At 35.9% G+C, this 26,709-nt stretch overlaps 1 protein-coding gene across 3 annotated transcripts; it reads left to right on the top strand.

Moving 5' to 3' along the window:
* Positions 1-7,394: 7,394 nt before the first annotated feature.
* Positions 7,395-25,676, top strand: LOC115697118 (uncharacterized). 3 transcript variants are annotated; one of them, XM_030624027.2, is made up of 4 exons: positions 7,427-7,824; positions 7,908-7,997; positions 15,386-15,430; positions 15,830-20,413. In XM_030624027.2, the coding sequence occupies exons 1-4, from the start codon at positions 7,573-7,575 to the stop codon at positions 15,911-15,913; spliced, it is 471 nt and encodes a 156-aa protein (XP_030479887.1). In that variant the 5' UTR covers positions 7,427-7,572; the 3' UTR covers positions 15,914-20,413. The 3 variants fall into 3 exon arrangements, with proteins under 3 accessions (XP_030479896.1, XP_030479887.1, XP_060963041.1); XM_030624036.2 differs by lacking the exons at positions 15,386-15,430; positions 15,830-20,413 and adding an exon at positions 25,038-25,676 and having other exon boundaries at positions 7,395-7,824; XM_061107058.1 differs by lacking the exons at positions 15,386-15,430; positions 15,830-20,413 and adding an exon at positions 24,102-24,300 and having other exon boundaries at positions 7,432-7,824.
* The last annotated feature ends 1,033 nt before the right edge of the window (positions 25,677-26,709 follow it).

The following is a 26,709-nucleotide window of genomic DNA, read 5'->3' as shown; positions in this document are numbered from 1 at the left end:
GAATCAGCTCTTCTATTATTCATTTTTTGCACTTATCTTATTTGAGAGAAGAGAGTTTCTTTGTTATGTGAGAGCCTAGTTGTTCATCTAGGTTCTAGTATTCTATAGATTTATTCTTACTCTGTCCTAGAGTTTGTTAAGAACGACTTGACTGAACAAGAGAGTGGTCTTCGGGAGAAAACTTGATGAAGAGTTACTTCAGGAGGAAGTAAGCACTTTGGTCTTCGGGAGAAGACTTGTTGAACCCTTACTTCGGGAGGAAGTAAGCACTCACACTTCAAAGATGAAGGGAGTTCGGACTTGAAGGTGTTTCAGAAGTCAGATTCATAAAGTGGATTACAAAGGATTGCGACAATAATTTAGAGGGAGTCTAAACTTGTTTAAGTCAATTGTCTTTGTAATTTTGATACTTTATTAATTGATTTCATTCTCTGGGCGTGGCCCCGTGGACTAGGAGTGTTCGGGAGAACACTGATACCACGTACAAATCTCTTGTGTCAAGTTATTTAATTTTCTGTAAATATTTTTATATTCTGCTTGTTCTGTTTTGTCGCTGCAAAACTGGTTTCTGCAGTAACAGAATTACATTCTGCTTCTGTAGGCGTATACAGTTTTACATTTCGTATATATTATTGACATTCGCAAAAACTCTGTTTTTCACTCTATATATGATTTACATTGTATAGGGATTAATTTACCGTTACACCCTTCAATGTATTTTATCCTTAAAACACTTAGCCACCTATAAATGATATTTCAGTGAACTAACATAATCACTGAAATGAGTACTCAACCATTTATCTCTGTTTAGCCAAGCTCGAAGGAAATCATCATTTCACTTTTATGTCCTGATAGAAGCTATAGATTCTATATCTATGTTTAGCGCTCCCACTCAATTGCACTACCATGTTCCCAAAATGTACGTATCACCCTGACCAAAAAGTAGGCTTAACTAACAAATCAAATAACATGTATAATACTCTTGAGATCGAACCTAACCATGTCAGGATTAAGATCATTTGATCTGGGATCAACTAGGTGATATTGAATTGAATAGATATTACGGTAAATTTATCATATCTGATTCAAAGTTCAATATCGGTCCCTTCCAATGCGTACTCCATGCATCCAACCCAAGCTTTACTTTAACCAATGCCCTGGAAAGGACATAGCACTTATCCAAGGTGCAATTATGTTGTAGATTATCATATCAGTTAAACCCAGTGTACTGATAAATTTAGGAATATATATTTAATCACACAATCTTGATTACTTTCCACTGTGCTGACGACACAATAATCAAGAACATAAGTGTTATAAGGATTTGGATGAATTTATAAATCAAATAAACATATAAATGATAACATGAACCAAATGACACATTAAATAAGTGATGAAAATACTTCTGTCTCTTTATTGATATTTAAATGATAGAAATTACATTGAAACAGAATTTTATTTAGGGCATAAAGCCCAACATTTAAATCCATATTTCATGAAAGTAAATCATTATCATGGCTATGAGGCCAGTTGTTGGGAATATTTTACCAGGATCTAGATTTACTAACAAATATGTTTCATTAATATCCTAAATATGAATTCTCTAAAATAATGAAATTAAACACATAAGGGTTTAAGAAAACCTTACATTGATTGCAGCAGAATATAATGACTCCTTTTGTTCAAGATCTCTAGCCCTTGATTCCTTTCTGTAGTAGAGCATTATCAAGATCTGAACCTGGATCTCTTTCTCTCCTTCGGGTTTGGTTACCACCGTCTTACTCATTATGATTGAGTACTTGACTTGCTATGTGTGGGCATGGCACTCATCACTCAAGGTTCGAATGGTGAAGAACAATGAAGGGGGTTTGAAAAACACTAAGGAAGGAACTCTCTCATCAAGTTTGGTTGAATAGTCAAGTTGACAAAAGTTGGATGAGTGAGAGTATCATGTTCCTTTATAGTGTTTCAACTAGGGCTTAGGGTTGAATTATATGGATTAAAAAAAATAAAATATTGGGCAAAAAATACCTCTTGGCCGTACACAATAAGTGGACCAACTCTAGTTACAATTTTGCCACTTTATTTCAACTACGTATTCTTCTTTCAATAATACCATATTTTTCAATTCAAACCTATAAATGCCAAAACTGTTTATTTAATAATTATAATTAATTACTAAATAAAATTTTCATTTATGTAATTTATTAATTAGACTATACAAAGTCTCTTAATTAGCAAATTGACCCCAAAACTTCTTTTCTTCACAATTAAGCCCTTGCTTAGTGAAAATTCTTAAATAAGACATAGTCTAATTTAAGAATTATAATTGATTAATTAAAATCAATTAACTGAGTCTGCAAGCAGTATTATCTCAACTAGTGAGGGGACCATGGGCCTATATAACCGAGCTTTCAATAAGTAGATTTGGAATTCACCAAGTAAATTCTCAACTTATTAATTCCTCATTGAACCACTATAGAACTTGGAATTGAATACACTCCCAGTTATATAAAACGCTCTATATGTACCGCGATATAGATACATTATGATTATCCATTGTTACCATCCTAATAGTCAAGGATCCTCTATAGATGATCTACACTGAATAGGAACAAATTTACCGTTCTACCCTTGAATATATTTTATCCTTAAAACACTTAGCTACCTATAAATGATATTTCAGTAAACTAATATAATTACTGAAATGAGATCTCAATCATTTATCTCTATTCAGCCAAGCTCGAAGGAAATCATCGTTTCACTTCTAAAAACTTATAGAAGCTATAGATTCCATATCTATGTTTAGCGCTCCCACTCAATTGTACTATCATGTTCCCAAAATGTACGTATCACCCAGACCAAAAGGTAGGCTTAACTAAAAAATCAAAGAACACAAATAACACTCTTGAGATCGAACCTAATCATGTCAGGATTAAGATCCATAGACCTAAGATCAACCATTGATATTGACTTAGAAAGATATAACAGTAAGTTTATGATATCTTATCTAAGATCAATATCAGTCCCTTCCAATGTATACTCCATACATCCGATACTGGTAAATTTTGCCAATACTCTGGAAAGGACATAACACTTATCCAAGGTGTAAGTATACCTTATCACTGATTATCATGCCAGTCTAAATCCAGTGAATTGACAAATCAGGGAATTAAACTTTTGAACATATAATCATGATTATATTCTACTGTGCTAACGATACTACAATCATGAACAAATACATATGTTCTGGACTTAATAGAATTTATACATTAAATATAATCATGAAATAAATTATGTGAACCATGCAACATAGAAGCGATTTCTGATCTTTATTAATTAGATAATCTGATTATATTGAAATGAGTTTTATTTAGAGCACAAAAACCGAACAGGAAAGACATAGGAAAAGTTCTAGCTCGCTACAAGGGTTATTATTGCTATGTTCCCAGCGAGACGTCCCAGAACAATATGTGTTACAACGTATTTAATACACGTTTACATTGACCCGGTAAGAGCGGACCAATCACAGCTGTGTGATTTTCAAATATTAACCGCATTTATTTTACGTGGGATGTAATCTAATCCCACGATTTCAAGAAATTATTGTTGTAAAATATTAGTCAAATCTGTAATTAATTGCCCTCCTATGTAATTATAAATAGGAGCAGTTCATACTGAAAAAGGGATGAAAAAATCATTAGAGAAAAAGCCCTAGAAATGTACCAAAAATCTAATAAGATTGACTCGTGGACTATGTAGAGTTTTAACTGCAAAACCACATAAAAACCTCAGTGTTCTTATTTTTTCTTTACTGCTTTTGTTTTCTATGCAAATCTATCACAATTGAGGCTCAAATATAGTTAACGAAAATCTGCGTTAACACCTGTCATAAAGGCTTCTACAGTTCGTATTATTCTCATAATTGTTGTAACTAAGTCATGGGAAATTCGACAACTCGACATCAATAATGCCTTTCTCAATGGGCACTTGGAAGAGGATGTCTACATGTATCAACCTCAAGGGTTTGAAGATCCAAATCAACCCAATGTTGTATGCAAGTTAACAAAGTCTCTATATGGCCTAAAGCAGGCACCTCGAGCCTGGTTTGACAGACTCAAGACAACCTTAATCAACTAGGATTTTGTGAACTCTAAGGCAGACTCTTCTCTCTTCTTTTACAAGTCTGCTGATCTAATTATTTTAGTGTTAATATATGTGGATGACATAATAATTACAGGGAACCATACTGCCAAACTGAATCATTTCATCCACAAACTCAACACCATGTTTGCATTAAAAGACTTGGGACCCCTGCACTTCTTCTTAGGTATTGAAGTGCATCGTGATGACACAGGACTCTTCCTAAACCAAGGGAAATATGTGAAATAATTACTCACTCGAATAGGCATGATGCATTTAAAATCGTGTTGTACTCCTATGGAAATTGGGAAAAAGCTGTCCAAAACAGATGGTGAACTTCTTGCCAATCACACTGACTATAGGAGTAACATAAGGGGATTACAATACCTTACTTACACAAGGCCTGACCTATCGTTCTTATCGAAAAACTGAGCCAGTTTCTTCAAGCTCCCACAACAACACATTGGAGTGCAGCAAAGAGAGTTCTAAGGTATCTAAAGAGTATTTCCTACCATGAGCTTCACATTAAGCACTCAGACAGACTTGATATCATAGGTTACTCCAACTCCGATCGGGCTTGTTGCCCTGATGACAGACAGAGTGTTGGTGGTTACTGTGTTTATCTTGGAGATACTTTGGTGTCGTGGTCCTCCAAAAAACAAACCATGGTATCAAGATCGAGTACAGAATCCGAGTATCGCTCTCTTGCACAAGTTGCTGCTGAAATCTCGTGGATTTAGAGTTTGTTAAAGGAGTTCAAGTTTCCTCTTAGTCACACACTAGTAACATGGTGTGACAATATGAGGGCAAGTGCTCTTGCCATGAATCCTGTCTATCATGCACACACGAAGCATATTGAATTGGACATTCATTTTGTGAGAGATAAGGTCATTAACAAAATGCTTGAAATCAGATGTGTTTCTTCGAGTGATCAAGTTGCTGACTGTCTAACCAAAAGCCTAAGCAATCACATATTTCATTTCTTAGTGGACAAACTTGGTGCAGTTGAGACACCACCAAGTTTGAGAGAGGCTGTGAAGAAATGAATTTCACTCTGTTTTGGTTAGGCAGTATGAGGTGGCATTTCAACACGTGGTGGTCCTAATTTTGTATAACAAACTTTGTTCGTTTTTTGTACCGTTAGAATATTCTTTATTGTGTAAAAGGTGTGATTGATTGTGTAATGATTGTACATGATTTTCTAGTGTAATGATTGGCTTATAAATACAATTAGCCAGCCTCATATTTAGATGAGCTAAGTATTTTTATTTTCGGGTTTGATTAATTTTCTAAGTTTGGAATCTCATTCTACTAAGATTTTTAGTGGTTCCAAAAGATCTAGCTACAAGATATATAACTAGGAATAGAGAGCTTTCCCCCTTTTTCGGGTTCTATTCATAAAAAAAGAGTTGCATGCGTTTTGAGAAGCCACATACATAAATTTGATTGAAGATGTCAATCACTTTCATGAGTCATTGAGTGATCATGGTTAATTTGTTTAATTAATTAAATACAAAGTCCTTTTTGGAGACTCTTTGTAATTATAACGGTTATTTGCAGCATAAATACCTATTTTGTTCAATTTGTTACTATAAATACCTAAAATCTAAAAATAGCGGCAAAAGTACTCAAATCCTCAATTTCTATTATTTCCGTTAGTACCTATTTTAACAGTTCTGTTAAGTCCTCCAAGAATGCCACATGTTGATTTTCAATTGGTATATTATTATTAAAAATTATTAAAATAATTTTAAAATGAAAAATAAATAAAATAAAATATTTTTTCTTTCTTCTCTCTCTTGTCCGTCTCTTCAATTTTCTCCTTCTCGACTTCCCTCTCGCCCAACTTCTGACTAGCCCAGGGCTCTCTCAGGCCACCGACAACCCAAACGGAGGCCACTTCCATTTTTTCCGACTCCCAAATGTCCCAGCCCCGAGCCTCACCCTCTCGATCACCTCACCTGGCGTCCATGGGATAACATTCTCCTTTAATTAAAGCAAGGATCCACTCTATTCAGAGTCTAAGTCAATAGAAAGGTATACTCTCGGCCTCACAGATCTCTTCTGGCGCGGAAACAAGAAGGGACTATCTGATCTTTGTCTACTTGCCTTGTAAGATCTACCGCATCATTCATACCAAGAAGCAAAGAAGCTGCATAAGGTGAAAAACTAAGCTCTAATAATTTCAAAACCAAAAGGGGTAATTTTAAAAAGAAAATGTGGAAGTAAAAATGACAATATTAAAATAGCAACCCTTAATGTTTTTGATCATATCCGCCATACATATTTTTCCTATTTATAGAACCTCATAGATCCGAGATGAGGTAATTTTTTAGAATTTTCATAAAAAGATTAAAGTTTTTGGAATTTGAACAGTAATTGAGTGATTTCTTTTTTAGAAGATTTTTACTTAAGAAAATGGAGTATCCATTCCAAAATAAATAACCATGATATAAATCATATGATCTTAAAAAAAGCCAAAATCTAGTTTTTCAGAGGGAGGAAAGTACGAACCATGGCCAGTCAAAGAATTCACGGGACCGTCCTTAGATGGTACTTGTTGCTTTGGATTGAGTCCACTTTGAGTTGCCAATTCACCATTATTTCCATTGGGACCGTCTCCAAGCCTAAGAGATATCCAATCCTCCTCGCCGATGCTATTTGACACATCTGGATGATCTCTAAAATCGGGCTGCAATGAGGAATCAGAAGGCTTGGATGGAAGAAATAACTAAAGAGGTGGGTCATCACCACCCGCAAATGCCAATGGATTATCAACTAAACTATCATTCATATCATTATCTAATCGACGGGTGAATCTCATGGACGCTGCGTGAGGTGATCGAGAGGGTGAGACTCGAGGCTGTGACATTTGGGAGTCAGAAAAGCTGGAAGTGGCCTCCGTTTGGGTTGTCGATGGCCTGAGAGAGCCCTGGGGCCGGCTGGTCAGAAGTAAAGCGAGAGGAAAGTCGAGAAAGAGAAAATTGAAGAGATGGAGAAGAGAGAGAAGAAAGAAAAAACATATTTTATTTTATTTATTTTTCATTTTAAAATTATTTTAATAATTTTTAATAATAATATATCAATTGGAAATTGACATGTGGTATAACGTTAAAATAGGTACTAAAGGAAATAATAGAAATTGAAGATTTAGGTACTTTTGCTATTATTTTTAAATTTTAGGATATTTAATAGCAACAAATTAAACAAAATAAGTATTTAAGCTGTAAATTTTCCAATTATAACTGACCAAAATGTTTGTTATTTAACACACAAATTGGTTTAGAATTGTTTTCGGTTGGTAGGGTAGTTATCTCTAAAACGACCGTTAGAAACCACTCCTACTACTACTAGCTGCTTTTGATAAATTTTCTGACTGAAAAGTAGAGCTCAGGACCTGAGCGGAGTGGGAGTTGGAACTAGGAAGAAATGGCGATTGCATTTGCGGTGGCTGTGGGAAGGCCCACCTCTTCTATGCTCATGACAAGATGTAGAGCTAAGTGGGTCTCTACTCCTTCGGCTCTTTCGTATTCCTCTTCCTCTTCTTCTTCTCCTCCCCCTCCTCGAAAGCTCGTCCTTTACTCAAAGCCCGGGTGCTGTTTGTGCGACGGTCTCAAAGAAAAACTTCAGGCTGCCTTCTTATTGTCTGGTCCAGATTCTCTCAACGACATCGATTTGCAGGTACCATTCCTATCCATCCTTTCTGGGTTATAATCCTTTTGTCTAATTAACTTGAAATTGAGTGTTTTTGGATGTTTGATCAGATAAGGGATATTACCAGTAATCCTGAGTGGGAGAAAGCTTACCAGTATGAGATACCCGTGTTAGCTAAACTTCTCCCTGATGGAACGGAGGTTAGTTTATTCATTTTGAGATTTATGTTTTTTTGGGGATTTGGCTTTTTTTCCTTTTTTAGTGTTGGAAAGTTTCAATTGGGTTCATTGTAGTCTGTGTGTGTGTGTGTCTATATATTCCTCAAGTTTCCCTTAAAAGTAATTTAGAAACAGAAACAGTATGACTCATAAAAACAAGTTTTACAACCTGGAATGTTTTAGGGAGAATGGAAGCAAAATAATCTCTTTTTCTTTTGTTTAAGAATTTAAGAATTGTATAGGTTAGTGCCTATAAAATGACCAATATAGTGTTAGGACATTTTAAACTTTTGGAGGGATGTAACCTTGAGCTTTGAGGAATTCAAATATAGCTCATTTCTAGATAAATCTAACCAGTGAAGAGATGTTTAGATGCTCTTCAACAGGACAAGTGTTGGTTAGTTATCATCAAATGCACATATATATATATATATATATATATATCTAATATTGGACTAACGTCTAAGTCTAATACTGAGCTTTCTGCCTTTCTGTTCCACAGACATGCTTGAGTACTCACATAATAAATATTTGAAGACCTTTTGCAGGAACATATGTGAAAATAGTAAACTGTTAGCCATACCGGCTCTCAAATTCCTTGAGAAACTGCTCTAACCTTTCCTTCAACACTGCTTTTGGCTAATACTAACTATTTCTTGCTCCTCCAACTTACTGAAAGAGTGCTCCTTTCCCTACAGTCTCTTTGAAGTATTTTAAAATAGGGTAGCAATTTCATATGCATTTACATGGTGAATGCATAGACAGACTTGCTACGCCAACCATAAAATCAATATTTGGGACATGAAAAAGATAAATAAGCTTTCCCAATCGATGTTGATCTCTCCTATACCAATTGGACTACCATCCACACACACTCCCAGTTCATATTTGGATCAAGTAGCTGCTCTGGTTACCAATTTGACCAAATATAAGAGTTAGAGTGCTCAAAACAAAGTTAAATTTTTCCACAGATGCAAATTTTTGACATTGGGTAAAAGCTTGCTTTTTATCCCGAAAAGAGAAAATAAAATAAAGAATGATGAATGAAGTACAGCCAAAACCTTGATTAAGTTGGGAAAGAATTTGATTAGGTATGTGCCAATGGGGAAGCTGAGAGTGTTTAAATGGTTATGTTTGCTTTTCTATTCTGTTAACTTTAATAAAACATGGGAGAAGGCAGGGAGAATGTTAGACATTGTTTTTAGAAGAATTTGTAACAACTGAAAAAGAGAGGCCTAGCTCTTGATTACCTATTAGACCACCAATTACAATTACCTACTGGAGTGCACAAATGTCTGATTATAGTAAGCCTAGCTTTTACATGTGTTATGTGTTATTTCTAATTGGCCGAGTTGTATTAGTTATTGGTGAGGGAATTATTTGTATTAGAATCTAATTGGGTGACTGAGCCTATAAATACCCCAGCAGCCCCATTTATTCGGGTGTTGATAGTTTGTAAAATTGAGAAGAGTTAAACTCTTCGGGGAGATACTAGCTTTCACATGTGTTATTTCTAATTGGCCGAGTTGTATTAGTTGTTGGAGAGGGAATTATTTGTATTAGAATCTAGTTGGGTGACTGAGCCTATAAATACCTCAACAGCCCCTTTTATTAGGGTATGATAGTTTGTAAAGTTGAGAAGAGTTAAACTCTTCGGGGAGATATCAAGCTGTCTCGAAAAGCTTGGAAACTTTGTATTGGATGACTTAGTTTGACCTCTGACAGTTAGTTACAGTTAACTGTTATTTCAGTTATTTGCTATTCATTGTTTTGTTTCTCCTTTTGTAAAAATCAGTTAGTTGTTAGGCTTTGCTATCTTTCAGTTGTTGGTTTTTATTCTCTGTTCAAGGTTGTAACAAACTCTCATATATATAAATATCAGCTCACTTGATCATATTCATCGATCAAGCTTTTCTTTCTTCACAGTCCTGTTTCCTAAACTAACTGTTCAAGAACATTTTCATGGTATTAGAGCTCGTGACTCACGTCCATGGAAACTGCTTCATCCAATCCAACACAAGGTCATGGTTCTGCTATGTCCGACAACAACAACTCAACTCCGGCAAGCTCTGCTACACCGGCAACCACAAACTCATCCTGGAATCCATTTTCGAATTCCCTTACATCATCTCTAACCATCAAACTTGATCGAACAAATTACCTGGCCTGGAAATCACAAGTTGTGCCAACAGTTATTGGACATGAGCTTGATGAGATCTTGTTCAGTAATGTTCGTCCACCGACTACTCTAATCACTAGAGAAATAAATCCTGGTTTCAATCAATGGAAGAAACGTGACCAACTCTTGTTGTCATGGCTAAGATCCTCAATGAGTGAAGGTATTCTTGGATCTGTTGCCGCTTACTCTACATCCTTCGAAGTCTGGAAGTCCCTTGAACAAAAATTCTCAGGCCAATCAAAGGCCCGATTGCTGCAGTTGAAAAGCCAATTGACAAATATTTAGAAAGGTAATATGTCTATATCAGATTATGTTGATAAAATAAAATCCATTTGTGACAATCTTGCTATAGCTGGGTGCATCATCAATGATCAAGACATTGAGCTGCAACTTCTCAATGGTCTTGGACCTGAGTATGACTCTGTAGTTTCTGGTATTACCTCCAACAATGAATCTAAAAGCCTTGAGGAAATTCAAGCCCTATTGATGGCCCATGAATGTCGTTTAGAAAGACATCATGTTGTCTTAGACATTACCAACAAAATGGCCGCAAATCTTGCTGTTTGAAATTCAAGAACCGGCTTCAACAACAGCAGTAACGGAAACGGAAATTTCAGACCCTACTATCAACAAAATTGATTCAACGAGGCAGCAAGAAATTCCAACAATTTTCCCCCAAGATATCCCAATTCCAATTCAAGACCCATCTGTCAAGTCTGCCTTAAAGTAGGACATACTGCCTCTGTTTGTCACTATAGGTTTGACAAAAATTGTCACTCCAAAGAACAACTCACAATCTCCTAAGGCTTACCTTGCTGAACAAGAGGCATCTGAAGCAAGTGATTCTCAAGTTTATTCAACTACTACAGTACCGGATTTTGGTGATGACATGAGATGGTATGTTGATACTGGGGCTACCAATCATGTTGCTCTTGGCATGGAACATCTCGACAGTGCCACTCCATATCACGGTTCAGAGACCTTGGCTGTTGGAGATGGTAAGCAACTTCTAATTTCACATATTGGCAAAAAATGCATTCACTCTAATTCTTCCCCTCCACTGAAATTAAATTCTATTTTAAGTGTTCCTACTATCACAAAAAATTTAATTAGTGTATCTAAACTCACTCATGACAATAATATTTTCTTAGAATTTCACAAACATTGTTGCTTTGTGAAGGACAAGGACACGGGGAAGGTCTTAGTTCGAGGGAAACTTAAAAGTGGCCTATATGTTCTTGATGAGAACTCCTCCAAGTTTTCTCAAGCCACCCTACAATGCCATCCACAGTTTCAAAATTAAATAGTTCAATAGACAATTCTTCCCGCAGTGTCTTTCATTCATGTAACAATGATTGTACTTCAAATTCTGTGAACATTAGTTCACCTATCAATTGTACAAATCACTCTATTAATAAAGATTCAACAGCTTCAAATTTTCAATGTCAAGTATTGATATCTACTGCTGGTTATGATATCAATCTGTGGCATAGAAAACTTGGTCACCATGGACCAAATACCTTAAAACAAATTCTATCTCATCTATCATTACCTAACTCATTAAAAGAATTAAAATTCCGTGATGCTTGTCAAAATGGCAAAAGTCATAAATTACCTTTTCCCTTGTCAAATAGCAGGGCAACACAGCCATTAGAACTCCTTCACACTGATGTGTGGGGACCCTCACACACACCCTCTATAGATGGTTTTAGGTATTACATACATTTCATAGATGATTATAGTAGATTCACATGGATCTTTCCTCTTACTCTTAGATCTCAGGCATATGATGTATTCACCACTTTTAAAACACTTGTTGAAAAACAATTTTCTTTACCTATTAAATCGGTTCAATCTGATAGGGGAGGAGAATATAGAGTGTTTGCTAATTTTTTGCAGGGACCAGGCATTACATTTCAACATCATTGCCCACATTCACATGAGCAAAATGGTCGTGCAGAGAGGAAACATCGACATATCACAGAAACAGGTCTTACCCTATTAGCAGAAGCCAATCTTGATATGTCATACTGGGGCATGCCTTTCAGTGTGGAGTGTACACAATTAACAGATTGCCTACCAAAATTCTTGACAACAACAGTTTATTCAATAAAATAAACTGTCTGATTACAAGTCTTTAAAAATATTTGGCAGCATCTGCTATCCACATCTTCGGCCATATCACCCTCACAAACTAAGTTTTAGATCTGAACCATGCAGGTTCATTGGCTATTCTCCCAATCACAAAGGATATATCTGTGAAAGTGTGCATGGTAAAAGATACATTGCCAGGGATGTCACATTCAATGAGCAACAATTTATTTTCCCTACTCCCACTCTACAGAACAACCATCATCAACAACTATGCCCTCAACTCAGTTTTATCCACAACAGGTTGTCTCTAACAATGACTCTCCTTTACCTACTGCTACTCATACACATATTCCAGACCTTGTCACTTCACCACAACCTGATACTTCCTCACCAAACACTCGTGACTCCTCTCTGTCCATAACCGAATCAAATTCTTCCCATATTGCAGACACAAACACTGATCCCACATCCATACAGCCTTCCTTGAATACTGCTCCTGAACCCCAGCCCATCATTCGCACCCACCCGATGACCACAAGGTCTCAAAGAGGTATTTTTAAACCAAAATCTTACTTAGCTACCAAACACAAACTAATTTCTATTGCTTGTCCGAGTATTGCTTTTGCTTTTGAGGCTCATTGCCGTTTGGGTCATCAATCCCTTCCTTTGCTCAAGAAAGTTTGTCCCCAGTATAGTAAGTTGTCTTTATTGGATTGTGAGTCATGTCAGTTTGCCAAACATCATCATGTTAGTTTGAGTCCTAGAGTCAATAAACGTGCTAGTGTTCCTTGTGAGCTAGTTCATTTTGATGTTTAAGGTCCTCCTATTTTGTTCTCAGCCTAGATTCAGGTGTTTTGTTATTTTTGTATATGATTATTCTCGTGTAACTTGGTTATATTTGATGAAAAATCGCTCTAAGTTTTCTATAATCTGTGCTTTTTGTGCTGAGATTTAAAATTTATTTAATGTGTCTGTTAGGGGTGTTCACCAAATTGCTCAAACCGCCCGCACCGCTGTTAAAATGCGGTTTGAAATTTTTTACAGTACGGTTGCGATTTTTTTCCTAAACCGCGCGGTGCGGTACGGTTTGCGATTTTGAATTGTTAATACACCATTCCAGCTGGATACAAGCTGCTTACTCCTCCTCGAATCAGGTTAGTCTGGAGTCATGAAGTGTGGGCCAGGTTGAATACTCCAAAGCATAGTGTAATACTATGGTTGGCAATGCTCAATACATTAAAAATCAATGATAGATTGGTTAAATATGGTATACAAGATGAAAGGTGCAGCCTTTGTAATGTTCAAAATGAAAATGGGCAGCCTTTATTCTTTGAATGTAGTGTTGCTGATTACTGCCTGATGGAGATTAAGAGATGGTTGGATTGGAATGCAAGAACCAGCAGTCTTCCTCAATTGGTGAGATGGATTGGCAAGGGAAAAATGACCAAATTCAGGAAGCAAGTTTATGCTGTAGCAACTGCTGCACTGGTTTATAACATTTGGAGTTATTTGGCAAGAGAATCATTTAAATTCCACCAGGCTGATCGAGGATATTAAGTGGAGTTTAAAGTTTCGGATTGCTATGTTTTTGCCAAAGAAAATCAAGATTGTAGATAAAGATTGGTTTTATGCTTTATAAATGTAAAAAAAAAGTATAGAAAGAGGCAATTGACTTTGTATAGATTTCCTCAGGCCCTGTCTATAGGGTGCTAGTAGGATGTAAAGATTGGTTTGTGCAATACAATTCTCTGATTTATAAAAAAAAAAAAAAATATGCAGTTCAAATCGCACCGCACTGCACATTATAAAAATACCAATTTTTATATTTATTTAGGTCCAATATGTGAATGTCCAACCCAAAACCCGCTAATTAATGTATTGTTGATTTTTTTTATATTTATTTTCAAGTCTTATGGTATTTTTGACAAGTGTTGCTCAAACTTTGTTATATTTGTGATAGTTTAATTATTTGGTGATAGTTCAAACCACAGAAACCGTAAAAACCGCACCGCACCATTTTTGCGGTTTTTTAGTTTTGCGGTGCGGGTGCAGTTTGGGAAATGGGAAAAATCGCATGTGCGAGTTGGTTTGAAAAAATGGTCAAAAATCGCATCACCCGCACCGCGAACACCCCTAGTGTCTGTTCGTACTTTGAGAAGTGATAATGTCAAATAGTACACATCTGCTCAATTTCAATCTTACATGACCTCTAATGACATGCTTCATGAAACTTGTATTGATATTGCACCTCAAAGTGGTGTAGCAGAACGTAAAAACAAACATTTTCCTGAAATTGCACGTGCCCTCCTGTTTCAAATGAAAGTTTCTAAACCTTTTTGGGTCGATACAGTTTCCACATCATGCTTTCTTATTAATCGCATGCCATCCTCTGTACTTAATGGTGAAATTCCATTTAAAATTCTTTTTCCTCGTAAGTCATTGTTTCTAGTTGCTCTTCGGGTATTTGGCAGTGTTTGTTTTGCTTGCGATGTTTGTCTACATGTCACCAAATTAGACCCTAAGGCATTAAAGTGTGTCTTTTTTAGTTATTCTCATCTTCAGAAAGGGTATGAGTGTTATTGTCCTGATCTCAACAAATATCTTATTTCTATTAATATTACTTTTGTGGCAAATACACTTTATTTTTCATTTTCAACTACTTCTACTCGTCAGGGGAAGGATGATTATTTGTTGGTATATTCTATCATATCCTCTGTGCCTAATACATGTTCTGACGAGTTTCTAGTTCCTTCACCTGCCTCGGTCATACCTCCCACAACGCTTACACCTCCACCACCTATACCACTCCCTCGGCCTCCTATAGTGTACACTAAGCGTCCCCATCCTCCACCTCTTGTTTCATGTCCTACACCTGCATATTCGTCATCAGATCCAGAACTCAAAGATGATCTTCCTATTGCACTACGTAAATGTATATACTTTTCCTATTATTTTTTTTTGTTTCTTATAATCATCTCTGCTCTTCTTCTTGCTCTTATATTGTTTTTCTTGATTCTATCACTAATCCTAAAACTGTTCGTGATGCAATGTCTCATCGAACTTGGTGGTTGAACTCTACTGGGTGACGATACTGTAGGGGAGGTCCTGCGGAAAAATAGCTCAACGCCAGGATGATGAAAAGGTTAACACCTCTCATTCTTATTACTTTCTTTTTTAGCTATGAAAAAGAAAAAAAATGAAAAATGCAAGGGTCGTCTTATTCAAAACCCCAATTATGAAATCCCTTCTCTCCCACTTCACACATCGGAACGCACCGTTGGTTAGCTTCCTGCAATGATACAAGAGAGGAATGCTTTAGTTGCCAATGGTACTTGGAACTTGGTTAATTTACTTTCAGGAAAACGGACCATAGGGTGCAAATGGGTGTTTAAGGTTAAATTCAATCAAGATGGAACAATTGCTCACTTAAAAGCCTATCTTGTTGCCAAGGGTTATGCTCAAACCTATGGCGTGGATTATTGTAATACTTTTTCTCCTGTTGCTAAACTCACATTTGTTCAACTGTTCATTTCCATGGCAGCTACTCATCATTGGTTTTTGCATCAACTTGACATTAAAAATGCTTTGCTTCATGGAGATCTTGAGGAAGAAGTGTATATGTTGATGACATCGTTATTACTGGCAATGATACTCAAGGCATCTCATTCCTTAAGTCTTTCATTCATACCCAATTTCACATGAAGGATTTAGGGGAGCTCAAGGATTTCTAGGGTATTGAAGTTACTTGTAGTAAATAATGTATTTTTCTGTCTCAAAAGAAGTATGTACTTGATTTGTTAACTGAGACAGGAAAATTGGGAGCACAACCTTGTAATGCTCCAATAAATCCAGCTGTGCATCTTACACGTGATGGGAAACCATTTGAAGATCTTGAAAAATATCGTAGATTGGTTTGAAAGTGGAATTATTTACCTGTGACTCGTCCAGATATTGCATCCCAGTTAGTGTCATTAGTCAATTTATGTCTTTTCCAACAATTCATCATTGGGCAACACTAGAGCAAATTTTATGTTACTTAAAAGGAGCACCAAGACGAGGTATAGTTTACAAGAATCATGGACATACCTAGATTGAGTGTTTCTCTGATGTAGATTGGGCAGGCTCCAAGGTAGATAGACGATCCACTTTAGGATATTGTGTATTTGTTGGGAGCAATCTGATCTCTTAAAAGAGTAAGAATCAAAATGTTGTGTCTAGATCCAGTGCTGAATCAGAATATAGAGCTATGACACAGTCTGTGTATGAGGTAATATGAATTTATTAGCTTTTGACTGAATTCGGGTTTAAGACTTTTTTTCCAACAAAATTGTGGTGTGATATTCTTGCATTCAAAAGTAGCATTTTGTTGGGGAGTATCAACACATGAACTCTGGTGAATGATACATTTTTGAGACAGGTAGGGTCCTAATAAAATATTTGGTGCCATTATTGATTTTTAGCACACGAATAGACGTCTGAAATTGTGTCTAAATCATGACATGAAAGGTTTGAAACACATGATATCAGATTTGTGTTTGAGTAGATAGACCCAAGTAAGACGTGTGTGATCATCAATAAATGCAATGAACCAGCAAATCAGGGATACATGAGAGGTGGTTACCTTTGAAGGTCTCCATAGGTCACTGTGGTCTAAAGAGAAAGGGTTGGTTGGTGTATACCATTTTGGAGGAAAAATAGCCCGTGTATGCTTAGCTAATTGACCTATATCACATTGTAATGAATCAAATGTATGATTGACAAATAACGATGGAAACAAATGTTTTAAATATAAAAAATTTGGATGTCCAAGTAAAAAATGCCATAACATAAGTTTATCAATAGAAACAGAATTTAAAATAGGAAGAGATTATTAGATAAATTAGAAGTCGAATAAGGGAAACTAGGTTGTTGTATTATTTATTGACGATTTTCAAAGAAATAATGGCCACATGAAGGGCTGATTTGAGAATCATTGGACAATTTAATGGTACCAATTCCTGCAATAGGGGAAAGCGTGCTATTTGCTATTCTGACACTAGAACGCTTAGGAGACGGAGTATTATGATTCACACAAAATATAAGCTTGTCATATGATCAAAAGCACCTGGATCAATAATCCATAATGTTTGAGAGTCTTTTTGGGTAGAAGAAAAATTACTAGAGTGTACAACTGAGCAAGATGCACTATGTGATCCCAAACTAGATAAAGATTTTCGGGATGATTGATTCAAAAGAGCATGTAAATGGTGAAGTTGTTCCTTGTTGAATTGAGATGATGCATTAAGTGGTAGAATTTTAGGGTTATTTGTGTCCCGAGCTTGATATGCCTTGCAATCATTAGGACGTCGAGGAGTCTAGATGACTGGTTTTCCATGTATTTCCCAACAAGTAGAGCGAGAATGTCCTTGATGCTGATAGTGATCACACCGTGGATTTTTACCCTTCCAATTTAGCCGAGGGTCAAGATGAGGCTTATTATTCGATGGATGTTTGTACTTATTGGAAGCGAGGGCTGACTTTCAGACATTTGAGAATTTTTAGCCTCTGAATTAGTGAGCATAACACGGCGTCGGCGACGAGATTCTTCACGACGAACTTCAAAGAAGGCTTCCTCGGTGTCAAGAAATGGTAAGCGACCAACCAAATGTCCACGTACTTCATCAAGATTATTATTTAACCCAGTAAGAAATTTGAAAACACGTTCTTTTTCCAACTGTTTTCGGTGTATAATACTACAACTAGGACAAAGAGGCATTGTCTCGAGATACAAATCGAGTTCTTGCTACAAGAGTTCTTGCTACAAATCTTGTAAGTCTAAGAAATATTGAGTGACAGTACTATTACCCTGTTTGATTTCAATGAGTTTTGTTTGAATCTCAAATATTTGTGATGCATTCCCAATGTCAGAATACATTTTTCGAGCAACATTCCACACTTCTTTAGCCGTTTTGTAAAACAGATACTTGCGACTGATTTTTGAATCCATAGAATTAATAAGCCAAGCAAGTACAATTGAATTTTCAGCCTGCCATACCTTATAGAGTGGATCAGTTATAGAAGGTGTGGGAAGATCAACGATAATGTAGCCGAGTTTGTCGCGACACATACGACAATTTTGACAAATTGAGCCCACTGCAAGTAATTTTTCCCTTCAAGTTTATGAGTTGTTATCTGGATGGAACCATTGTCATGACTTTAGAGAGTGTTGGAGTTGTCGGGGACTGAGTTGTTGCTTCACTGGGCTGGAAGAGGTATCTTCACTGGTCGACATCCTAAAAAAGAACAGAGAAACGTGAAGTGTGACATTAAGTGTGTGATTGGGTCCTTGAGCTTTTTCTGCGCCAAGTCATAGGTCTGATAGAAATAAGGAAAGTCGACTGCCGTGTGCCTGGTCAGAGACGTGCGACTAGTCTTCGTGTTATTGGAGTGTTGCCTGAGATTTCTTGAATGATTGTCGGAAAAAATGGTGTTGGGTGATTGAGAACTTTCAGAGATAAGAAACGTTTGACACCATAATGATATATTTGAGTTTTTAATATTTTGATATATTTTATTTGTCAACATAACAGAATGCATTTATAGGTATTAGGGTATATAATACAATAAATAAAAAACAATACCAATCCTATAAATTAAGAAACTAGATATACATTGAATAAATTAAAGTAGATAACCAAAATGTCAGGCGTTTGATTTCTCGATTTTCTATTGTAGACAATAGTGAATCGAATTGTGTATTGTATTTCGTAGAATAGTACATATTTATATACAAAGCTAGGAGACTCAAAGGGAAACTACTAAAATACAAGTTACCCTATTTCTTTACAACTAATATTCTAACACTCCCCTCATGCTGGAGCATAGATGTTAATTATGCACAACTTGTTACAACGATAATCAACTCGCACCCCATTCAAAGCCTTTGTAAAAATATGTCCTAGTTGTTCTCAGGTCTTCACATATCCTGTGGAGATCAAACCTTGTTGAATTTTCTCACGAACAAAATGACAATCAGTGTCAATGTGCTTAGTTCGCTCGTGGAACACGAGATTTTAGGCAATATGAAGAGCAGCTTGATTATCACACCACTATTTTGCTAGAATAGAAGTCTTAAACCCAAATTCAGTCAAAAGCTCAGAAATCCATATTAGCTCACACATAGACTGTGCCATAACTCTATATTCTGATTCAGCACTGGATCTAGACACAACATTTTGTTTTTTACTCTTCCAAGAGATCAAATTGCCCCCAACAAATACATAATTTCCTGAAATGGATCGTTTATCTACCTTGGAGCCTGCCAAATCTGCATCAGAGAAACACTCAATCTGAGTATGTCCATGATCCTTGTAAATTATACCTTGTTCTGGTGCTCCTTTCAAGTAACATAAAATTTGCTCCAGTGCTGCCCAATGATGAATTGTTGGAGAAGGCATAAACTGACAAATGACACTAACCGGGAATGCAATATCTGGACGAGTCACAGTTAGATAATTCAATTTTCCAACCAATCTGCAATATTTCTCAGGATCTTCAAATGGTTCCCCATCACGTGTAAGATGCATAGCTTTATTCTAGTATTGCCCAATGATGAATTGTTGGAGAAGACATGAACTGATTAATGACACTAACCGGGAATGCAATATCTGGACGAGTCACAGTTTGATAATTCAATTTTTCAACCAATCTGCGATATTTCTCAGGATCTTCAATTGGTTTTCCATCACATGTAAGATGCATAGCTGGATTCATTGGAGCATTACAAGGTTTTGCTCCCAATTTCCTGTCTCAGTTAACAAATTAAGTACATACTTCCTTTAAGACAGAAAAATACCTTGTTTACTCTGAGTAATTTCAATACCCAAGAAATACTTGAGCTCTCCTAAATTTTTCGTGTGAAACTAGGTATGAATGAAAGACTTATGAGATGAAATGTCTTCAGTATCATTTCCAGTAATAATGATGTCATCAACATACACCACTAACAAAATGATACCAGCAGTTGATCTTTTATAAAACACAGAATGATTTGACTTACTTTTCAACAAACTAAATTTTTCAACAGCCCAACTAAATTTACCAAACCAAGCACAAGGGCTTTGTTTCAATCCATATAAAGATTTGCGCAGACCACAAACTCGCCTTAACTCCCCTTGAGCAACAAACCCAGGAGGTTGCTCCATATACACTTCTTCCTCAAGATCTTCATGAAAAAAGCATTTTTAATATCAAGCTGATGCAAAGGCCAATGATGAGTAGTTGCTATGGAAATGAACAATCGAACAGATGTGAGTTTCGCAATAGGAGAAAAAGTATCACAATAGTCCACTCCATAGGTTTGAGCATAACCCTTAGCAACAAGATGAGCCTTTAAGCAAACAATTGTTCCATCTTGATTGAATTTAACCGTAAACACCCATTTGCACTGTTTTCCTGAAGGTAAATTAACCAAGACTCAAGTACCATTTGCAACTAAAGCATTCATCTCTTCTATCATTGCAGCAAGCCAACCAGGATGAGACATTGTTTCACGAACAATTTTAGGAATAGTGATAGAATCAAGAGAAGCAATAAAAGAGCAAGAAGAGGAGAGATGATCATAAGAAACAAAGAAGAAATAGGAAAAGTACATTGACGTTTACCTTTCCGTAGTGCAATGGGAAGATCATCTTTGATTTGTGGATCTGATGACGAAGATGCAAGTGCAGGACATGAAACAAGAGGTGGAGGAGGGGGCGCTTGGTGTACACTATAGGAGGCCGAGGGAGTGGTTGAGGTGGTGGATGTGTAGACATTGTGGGGGTTATGACCGAGGCAGGTGAAGGAACGAGAGACTCGTCAGATAATGTATCAGGTGCAGAGGATGTGAAGAGTATACAAACAAATCATCATCCTCCCCCTGATGAGTAGGAGTAGTTAAAGATGAAAAATAAGGTGTATTTTCTATAAAGGTAACATTAATAAAAACAAAATATTTGTTGAGATCAGGACAATAACACCTATACTCTTTTTGAAGACGAGAATAACTAAGAAAGACACACTTTAGTGGCTTAGGGTCTAATTTGGTGACAAATGGACGGATATCGCGAGCAAAACAAACATGCCAAATACCCGAAGAGCAACTGGAAACAATGACTTATGAAGAAAGAGAATTTTAAATGGGATTTCACCATTAAATACAGAAGATGATACGATTAATAAGAAAGTATGCTGTGGAAACTGCATCGGCCAAAAAAGGTTTACGAACTTTCATTTGAAACAAGAGAGCACGTGCAGTTTCAAGAATTACATTTTGGGACACCATTTTGAGGTGCAGTATCAACACAAGAAGTTTCATGAAGCATGTCATTAGAGGTCATGTAAGATTGAAATTGAACAGATGTGTACTCTTTGGCGTTATCTCTTCTCAAAGTACTAACAAATACATTAAATTGATTTTGAATCTCAGCGCAAAAAGCACAGATTATAGAAAACAACTCAGAACGATTTTTCATTAAATATAACCAAGTTACATGAGAATAATTATCCACAAAAGTAACAAAATACTTGAATCCAAGTTGAGACAAAATAGAATGACCACAAACATCAAAATAAACTAACTCAAAAGGAACACTAGCATGTTTATTGACTCGAGGATTCAAACTAACACAATGATGTTTGACAAATTGACATGACTCACAATCTAATGAAGACAACTTATTATATTGGGGACAAAGTTTTTGAGCAAAGGAAGGGATGGATGACCCAAACAACAATGAGCCTCAATAGCACAAGCAACACTCGAACAAACAATAGAGGTTGGGAGAAGTGGGTCAAGATCATACAAGCCACTAGATTCATGTCCTTTACCAATAATTTTCTTCGTTATAAGATCCCGAAACAAACAATGATAAAAAAAGAAAGAGATGCAACAATTTAGATTATGAGTGAGTTGACTAACAAAAAGCAAATTAAAGAAAAAATTAGGTAAATGTAAAACTGATGACATAGTGATCATATGTGTAGGAACAATAGTGTCAGATCCAAGAACAGAAGATGTTGATCCATCAGCTAAAGCAACAATAGAAGTGGGACTATGAGACTGAAAAGTGGAAAAGAGACTGGAATTACCTATCATATGATCTGTGACACCAAAATCAATGACCTATTTTGAGAATTTGGAAAGAAGGCATGCATTAGAGTTACTTGAATTAGCAATGGCTGTGACAGAAGAAGATGAAGACTTAAGTGTTTCCTGATACCTTGAGAACTTGGCAAATTCATCAGCAGAAATAAGGACCGATTTGTCAGATGTATCAGTAGTGCTTGCAATATTAGCAAAGTGTTGTTGTCGATTTTTGAACTGTAACTTCCTACACTCAAACTTGGTGTGACCTGGTTTCTTACAATAGTTTCACATGATGCTCCCAGAATTTGGTGTTCGATTTTTAGGTCCTTGTGAATTACCTCCTTTGTATCCACTTGGAGTAGAGTTTTTTTTTTCGATGCAGAATTATTACGACTCACCAAGGCGCTATTAAGAGGAGTTGAAGAGGTAGTTTCTGTGCGAAGAACACGAGTAAACACATCTTGTAAGGAAGAGACATCAGAACTAGAGAGAACTTGTGACTTTGCAAAGTCAAATTCAAATGAGAGTCCTACAAGAAAACTCATAACAGCAATCTGCTCTCGTTGGCACTGTTGAACCTTCACATCAGGACTAAATGGCAATAACACATTAAGCTTTTCATGTGTTTTTTTAAATGCCATAAAGTAACTCATAAGAAACTGATTTTGTTTCTCCGCACGATAAAAGGCTTTGCAAACATCATATATGCAAGATATGTTGTTTTTGCCATAATACAAAAACTCCAAGTAATCCATTAGTACTTTAACCAATTCACAATGATTAATCAAACTAATTACCTCATTATCAATAGAATTTCGAATTTGAAGGAACAAGCGAGCATCCTCACGGAGCCATATTTTTCTTAAATCGTCTTTTTCTTTGGGAGGATCGTCAGTCATGTGATCATCTTTGTCAATACTCTTCAGATACAATCAAATGTCTTGCTCCATTCCAAATAACTCGAACCAATCAATTTATGGTCCTTGATTTTAGACATCACGGGAACCACATCAAAACAACCACTGATTTCGAATCTGATTTTATCTCTGCCATAATCTCGAAAGCAAAAACAAGTGAAAGTGAAAGGAAGAAAGTAAACACCAAAGAATGAACACCAAAACTCGAAGAAGGCAAAAGTATCAATCTACAAAATGATAAGCACTGCTGGAGACCGATGCAATGAGGTTGGGGAAGGGGTGGGAGCTTGACAGACGGTGACCGTCACCAAAACAGAAGCCAGACGCGCCCTCATGCGCCGGTCTGTGGGAGTCGGGGCGACGGAGTTGGGCGGCGTGAGGCCCACGCGCGGTGATACTGGGTGTCGGACTTCGGGGTTTTGCAGATCCGCGGTTGGGCAATCCATCTATGTGGACGGTGAGAAAGAACGCGCACTCTAACTAGGGTTTTCGAAAAAGGAACCCCAAACTCAAACTCTAATCTTATTTTTTAATTGTTTTTTTTTTATGAACTCTAATTTCTAATTTTGAATTTTGAATTTCGAATCACAATTCTAAGTTTAGTTCTAATACCATGTAAAGAATGGTGAATAAAATTGTGTGTTGTATTCTATAGAATTGTATATTTATATACAAAATTAGGTGACTAAATGAGAAACTACTAAATACAAATAGGAAACTACTAAATATAATTTACCTTAATATTTACAATTAATATTCTAACATAAAGTAATAGTTTACTTTTGCAGATCAGCTGTTAGGGATTAGCAATTTTAAGATCGTCCTGCACATTCTTTGTTTTGGATCATACCCCTTTTCTCTAATGAAGTCTTAATCCAATACCCAATTGCTCTAAATGCAAATCTCAGTTTCCTGTACCCTCCTCTTAAATAACAGGTCTTGCATAAACTTTTATGGTTAAATATTTTTTTCATGGATATTCTTTGCTATTTAAGACCCAGTTGATTATCCATCTGATGTACCAGCCAGTTTTACTTTTTAACAGAGTTAAATATGGTTGGTGCTTTGCAGGTGAAAAATAAAAATAGTTATTCATTTTGAGTTAAAAATTCATTCGGCACATAAAATATTTACATGGAAATATGAAATGATCATCTCTAACAAGGCATATTTATCAATCCCTGATAAGAATACCTGCTGAAAGATACAGGTTCCCTTTGCAAGACCTCTCTTGACAAGATTAGTTCTTTTCAGTCAGACTTCTCTTGATTTCAAAGACCTTTTTAGTGCTGTTTTCAGTTGGTTTGCTTTCCATGAGTGCAAGTATATGGTTTCAGTTGGACCTCTCATTAAAGTGTGGTCGAGATGGATTCTTATCAATTAAATAATTTACACTAATTGTAAGGTCTCCGGTATGATTGAGTATCAAATCAAAGATCAACTTCAATCCAACATTTACTTTAAGATTGCCTGCTGTGCTCATCTTTCTTTTGCTTTTTCCCTTATTAGGATGTCTCAGAGGAGCATTACTTTAGTTGCTTTACGTTTCCTCAGCTTTTGTTTTTATTTACTTTTATTTTTGCAGCATAGGCTCGCAAACAAGTTTGAAAATCTATTTACTTTTGTTACTATTTGAGTCTCCAACAATTGTTCCAATAATTACATAATTGTCTGTATCTTAGTTCAAGTTTCCTTCTCTTATGAAGTAGAAATTTCTCTTTCAGGTAACTTTACCTAGATTGTCTCCTCGGCTTGGAGTGGAGCTTGTACACAAGAAAATAGCTGCAGCGTGGAAAGAATAGATTCTGCTTATTGGGTAAAGACTAAGTAGTTGCATTTGCATGGGCATATTATAAGTTCTACACTACTGTCTTTGCATGACGACACAGCAAGTTTCACTTTTCTTTCTCCTACGCCTTAAATTAGTGCTCCCAAAAGGTTTCTGCCACTACTGAAAGCAATACTACAAATAAAAGAATTTCAATTGACCATCATCACTGTTTTTTCTTTGACTAGAATTCGTGTTTCGCTTGTCTACCTTTTTATCTTTTTGACTATAATAGACCACTCAGTGTTTTGGAAAGTAGCGATGAAATAAAATTCATTGAACCCTTGAGTTTATTTTAACGCATCTTTTGTGATTAAACTTTACAATAGAAAAAGGCACTTGTTTTCTCTTTTCTTTTTCTAATAGCTCTTTCAAGCTCCAACCCCATAATACTTGGAAATTTCTGTCTGTTAATTACAAAATTTCACTATGTAACTGTAAACTAATTCTCCAATGGATTATTTGGTACGCCGTATTCTATTGTGTTGGATTGTATTGTATTGGTATTATTTAATACAATATTATGTTTGGTATTGATTTATATTAATATATTGTGTAAAGTTATAATATATTTTCAATAAACTCGATCTAAACAGCGACTACGGGTTGAGTCTGGGTCCCGGTTTGGGTTAGGGTCCGGTTCTAAGTTCGGGTTCGGGTCCCGGCTCCAGCTTTGGGTTTGGGTTCGGATCGGAGATAAGAATTGATTTCGGATCTTTTGTAAATATTATAATATAAGTTAATACGGACTATTTATTATGTATTTAATAATACAATTTACATTGTATTAAAAATTTTGATCGTAACAATTAATACAATATATTAATTTATTCAATATTTATTATACCAAAGGGTCAAGTAGTCATAATAAGCACACAAACTTATAACACATTTTGGATAAAACTCTTTTGTAGCTAGTGACCGTTTACTGGAATGACAAGAAGGATACTGAAGAACAAATGGGATTATGTGATAATACACTAAACATTATAGACTTGTTATGGCTTGGTTGCCTGTGACACACCCACATATAATACTAGGCCATGAATTAAGAGCACAGATGTATTTTTTATTTTAGGTAGTGAGATCAGCAAACTATGGTATATATAGTAACAACATTGTGTTTTTTCAGATTGAATACTGTGTTTAAAGATAGTTATGTTGTTGGATGTGACAACTTTTAGAAGGTAATTTATTATTGTCTCCTTTACTGTTTTGGGCTTTTGGTAACTTCAAAATTGAAGATAATTTTGTTGGTTTTTCACTCAACATGATTTACTTCTATAATGGTTTTTAACTCTTTAACATGTTTTACTCAACAGCCAAACATTAAAGACTCCAAGAACATCCGAGTTCACTTTGCTCTAAATCATAGAATAAATAATTCCAGATGATTGTGATTCATTGTATAGATAATTATGTGTGAGCACATAATTTCGTAGTTTGTATCTTTATATGGCTTCTTGTAGCTTCCAACATGATTTGATTTTTGTTACATCATTCAATTGAATAATATCATTTTGTATAAAGCAAACTTTTGCTATAATTGATTGCATGCTCATTATTTA

This window comes from Cannabis sativa, chromosome X (assembly GCF_029168945.1).
Source record: "Cannabis sativa cultivar Pink pepper isolate KNU-18-1 chromosome X, ASM2916894v1, whole genome shotgun sequence".
Lineage (NCBI taxonomy): Eukaryota > Viridiplantae > Streptophyta > Magnoliopsida > Rosales > Cannabaceae > Cannabis > Cannabis sativa.
Note: the sequence above shows the minus strand (reverse complement) of the source record. Positions and strands in the feature narration are given on the sequence as shown.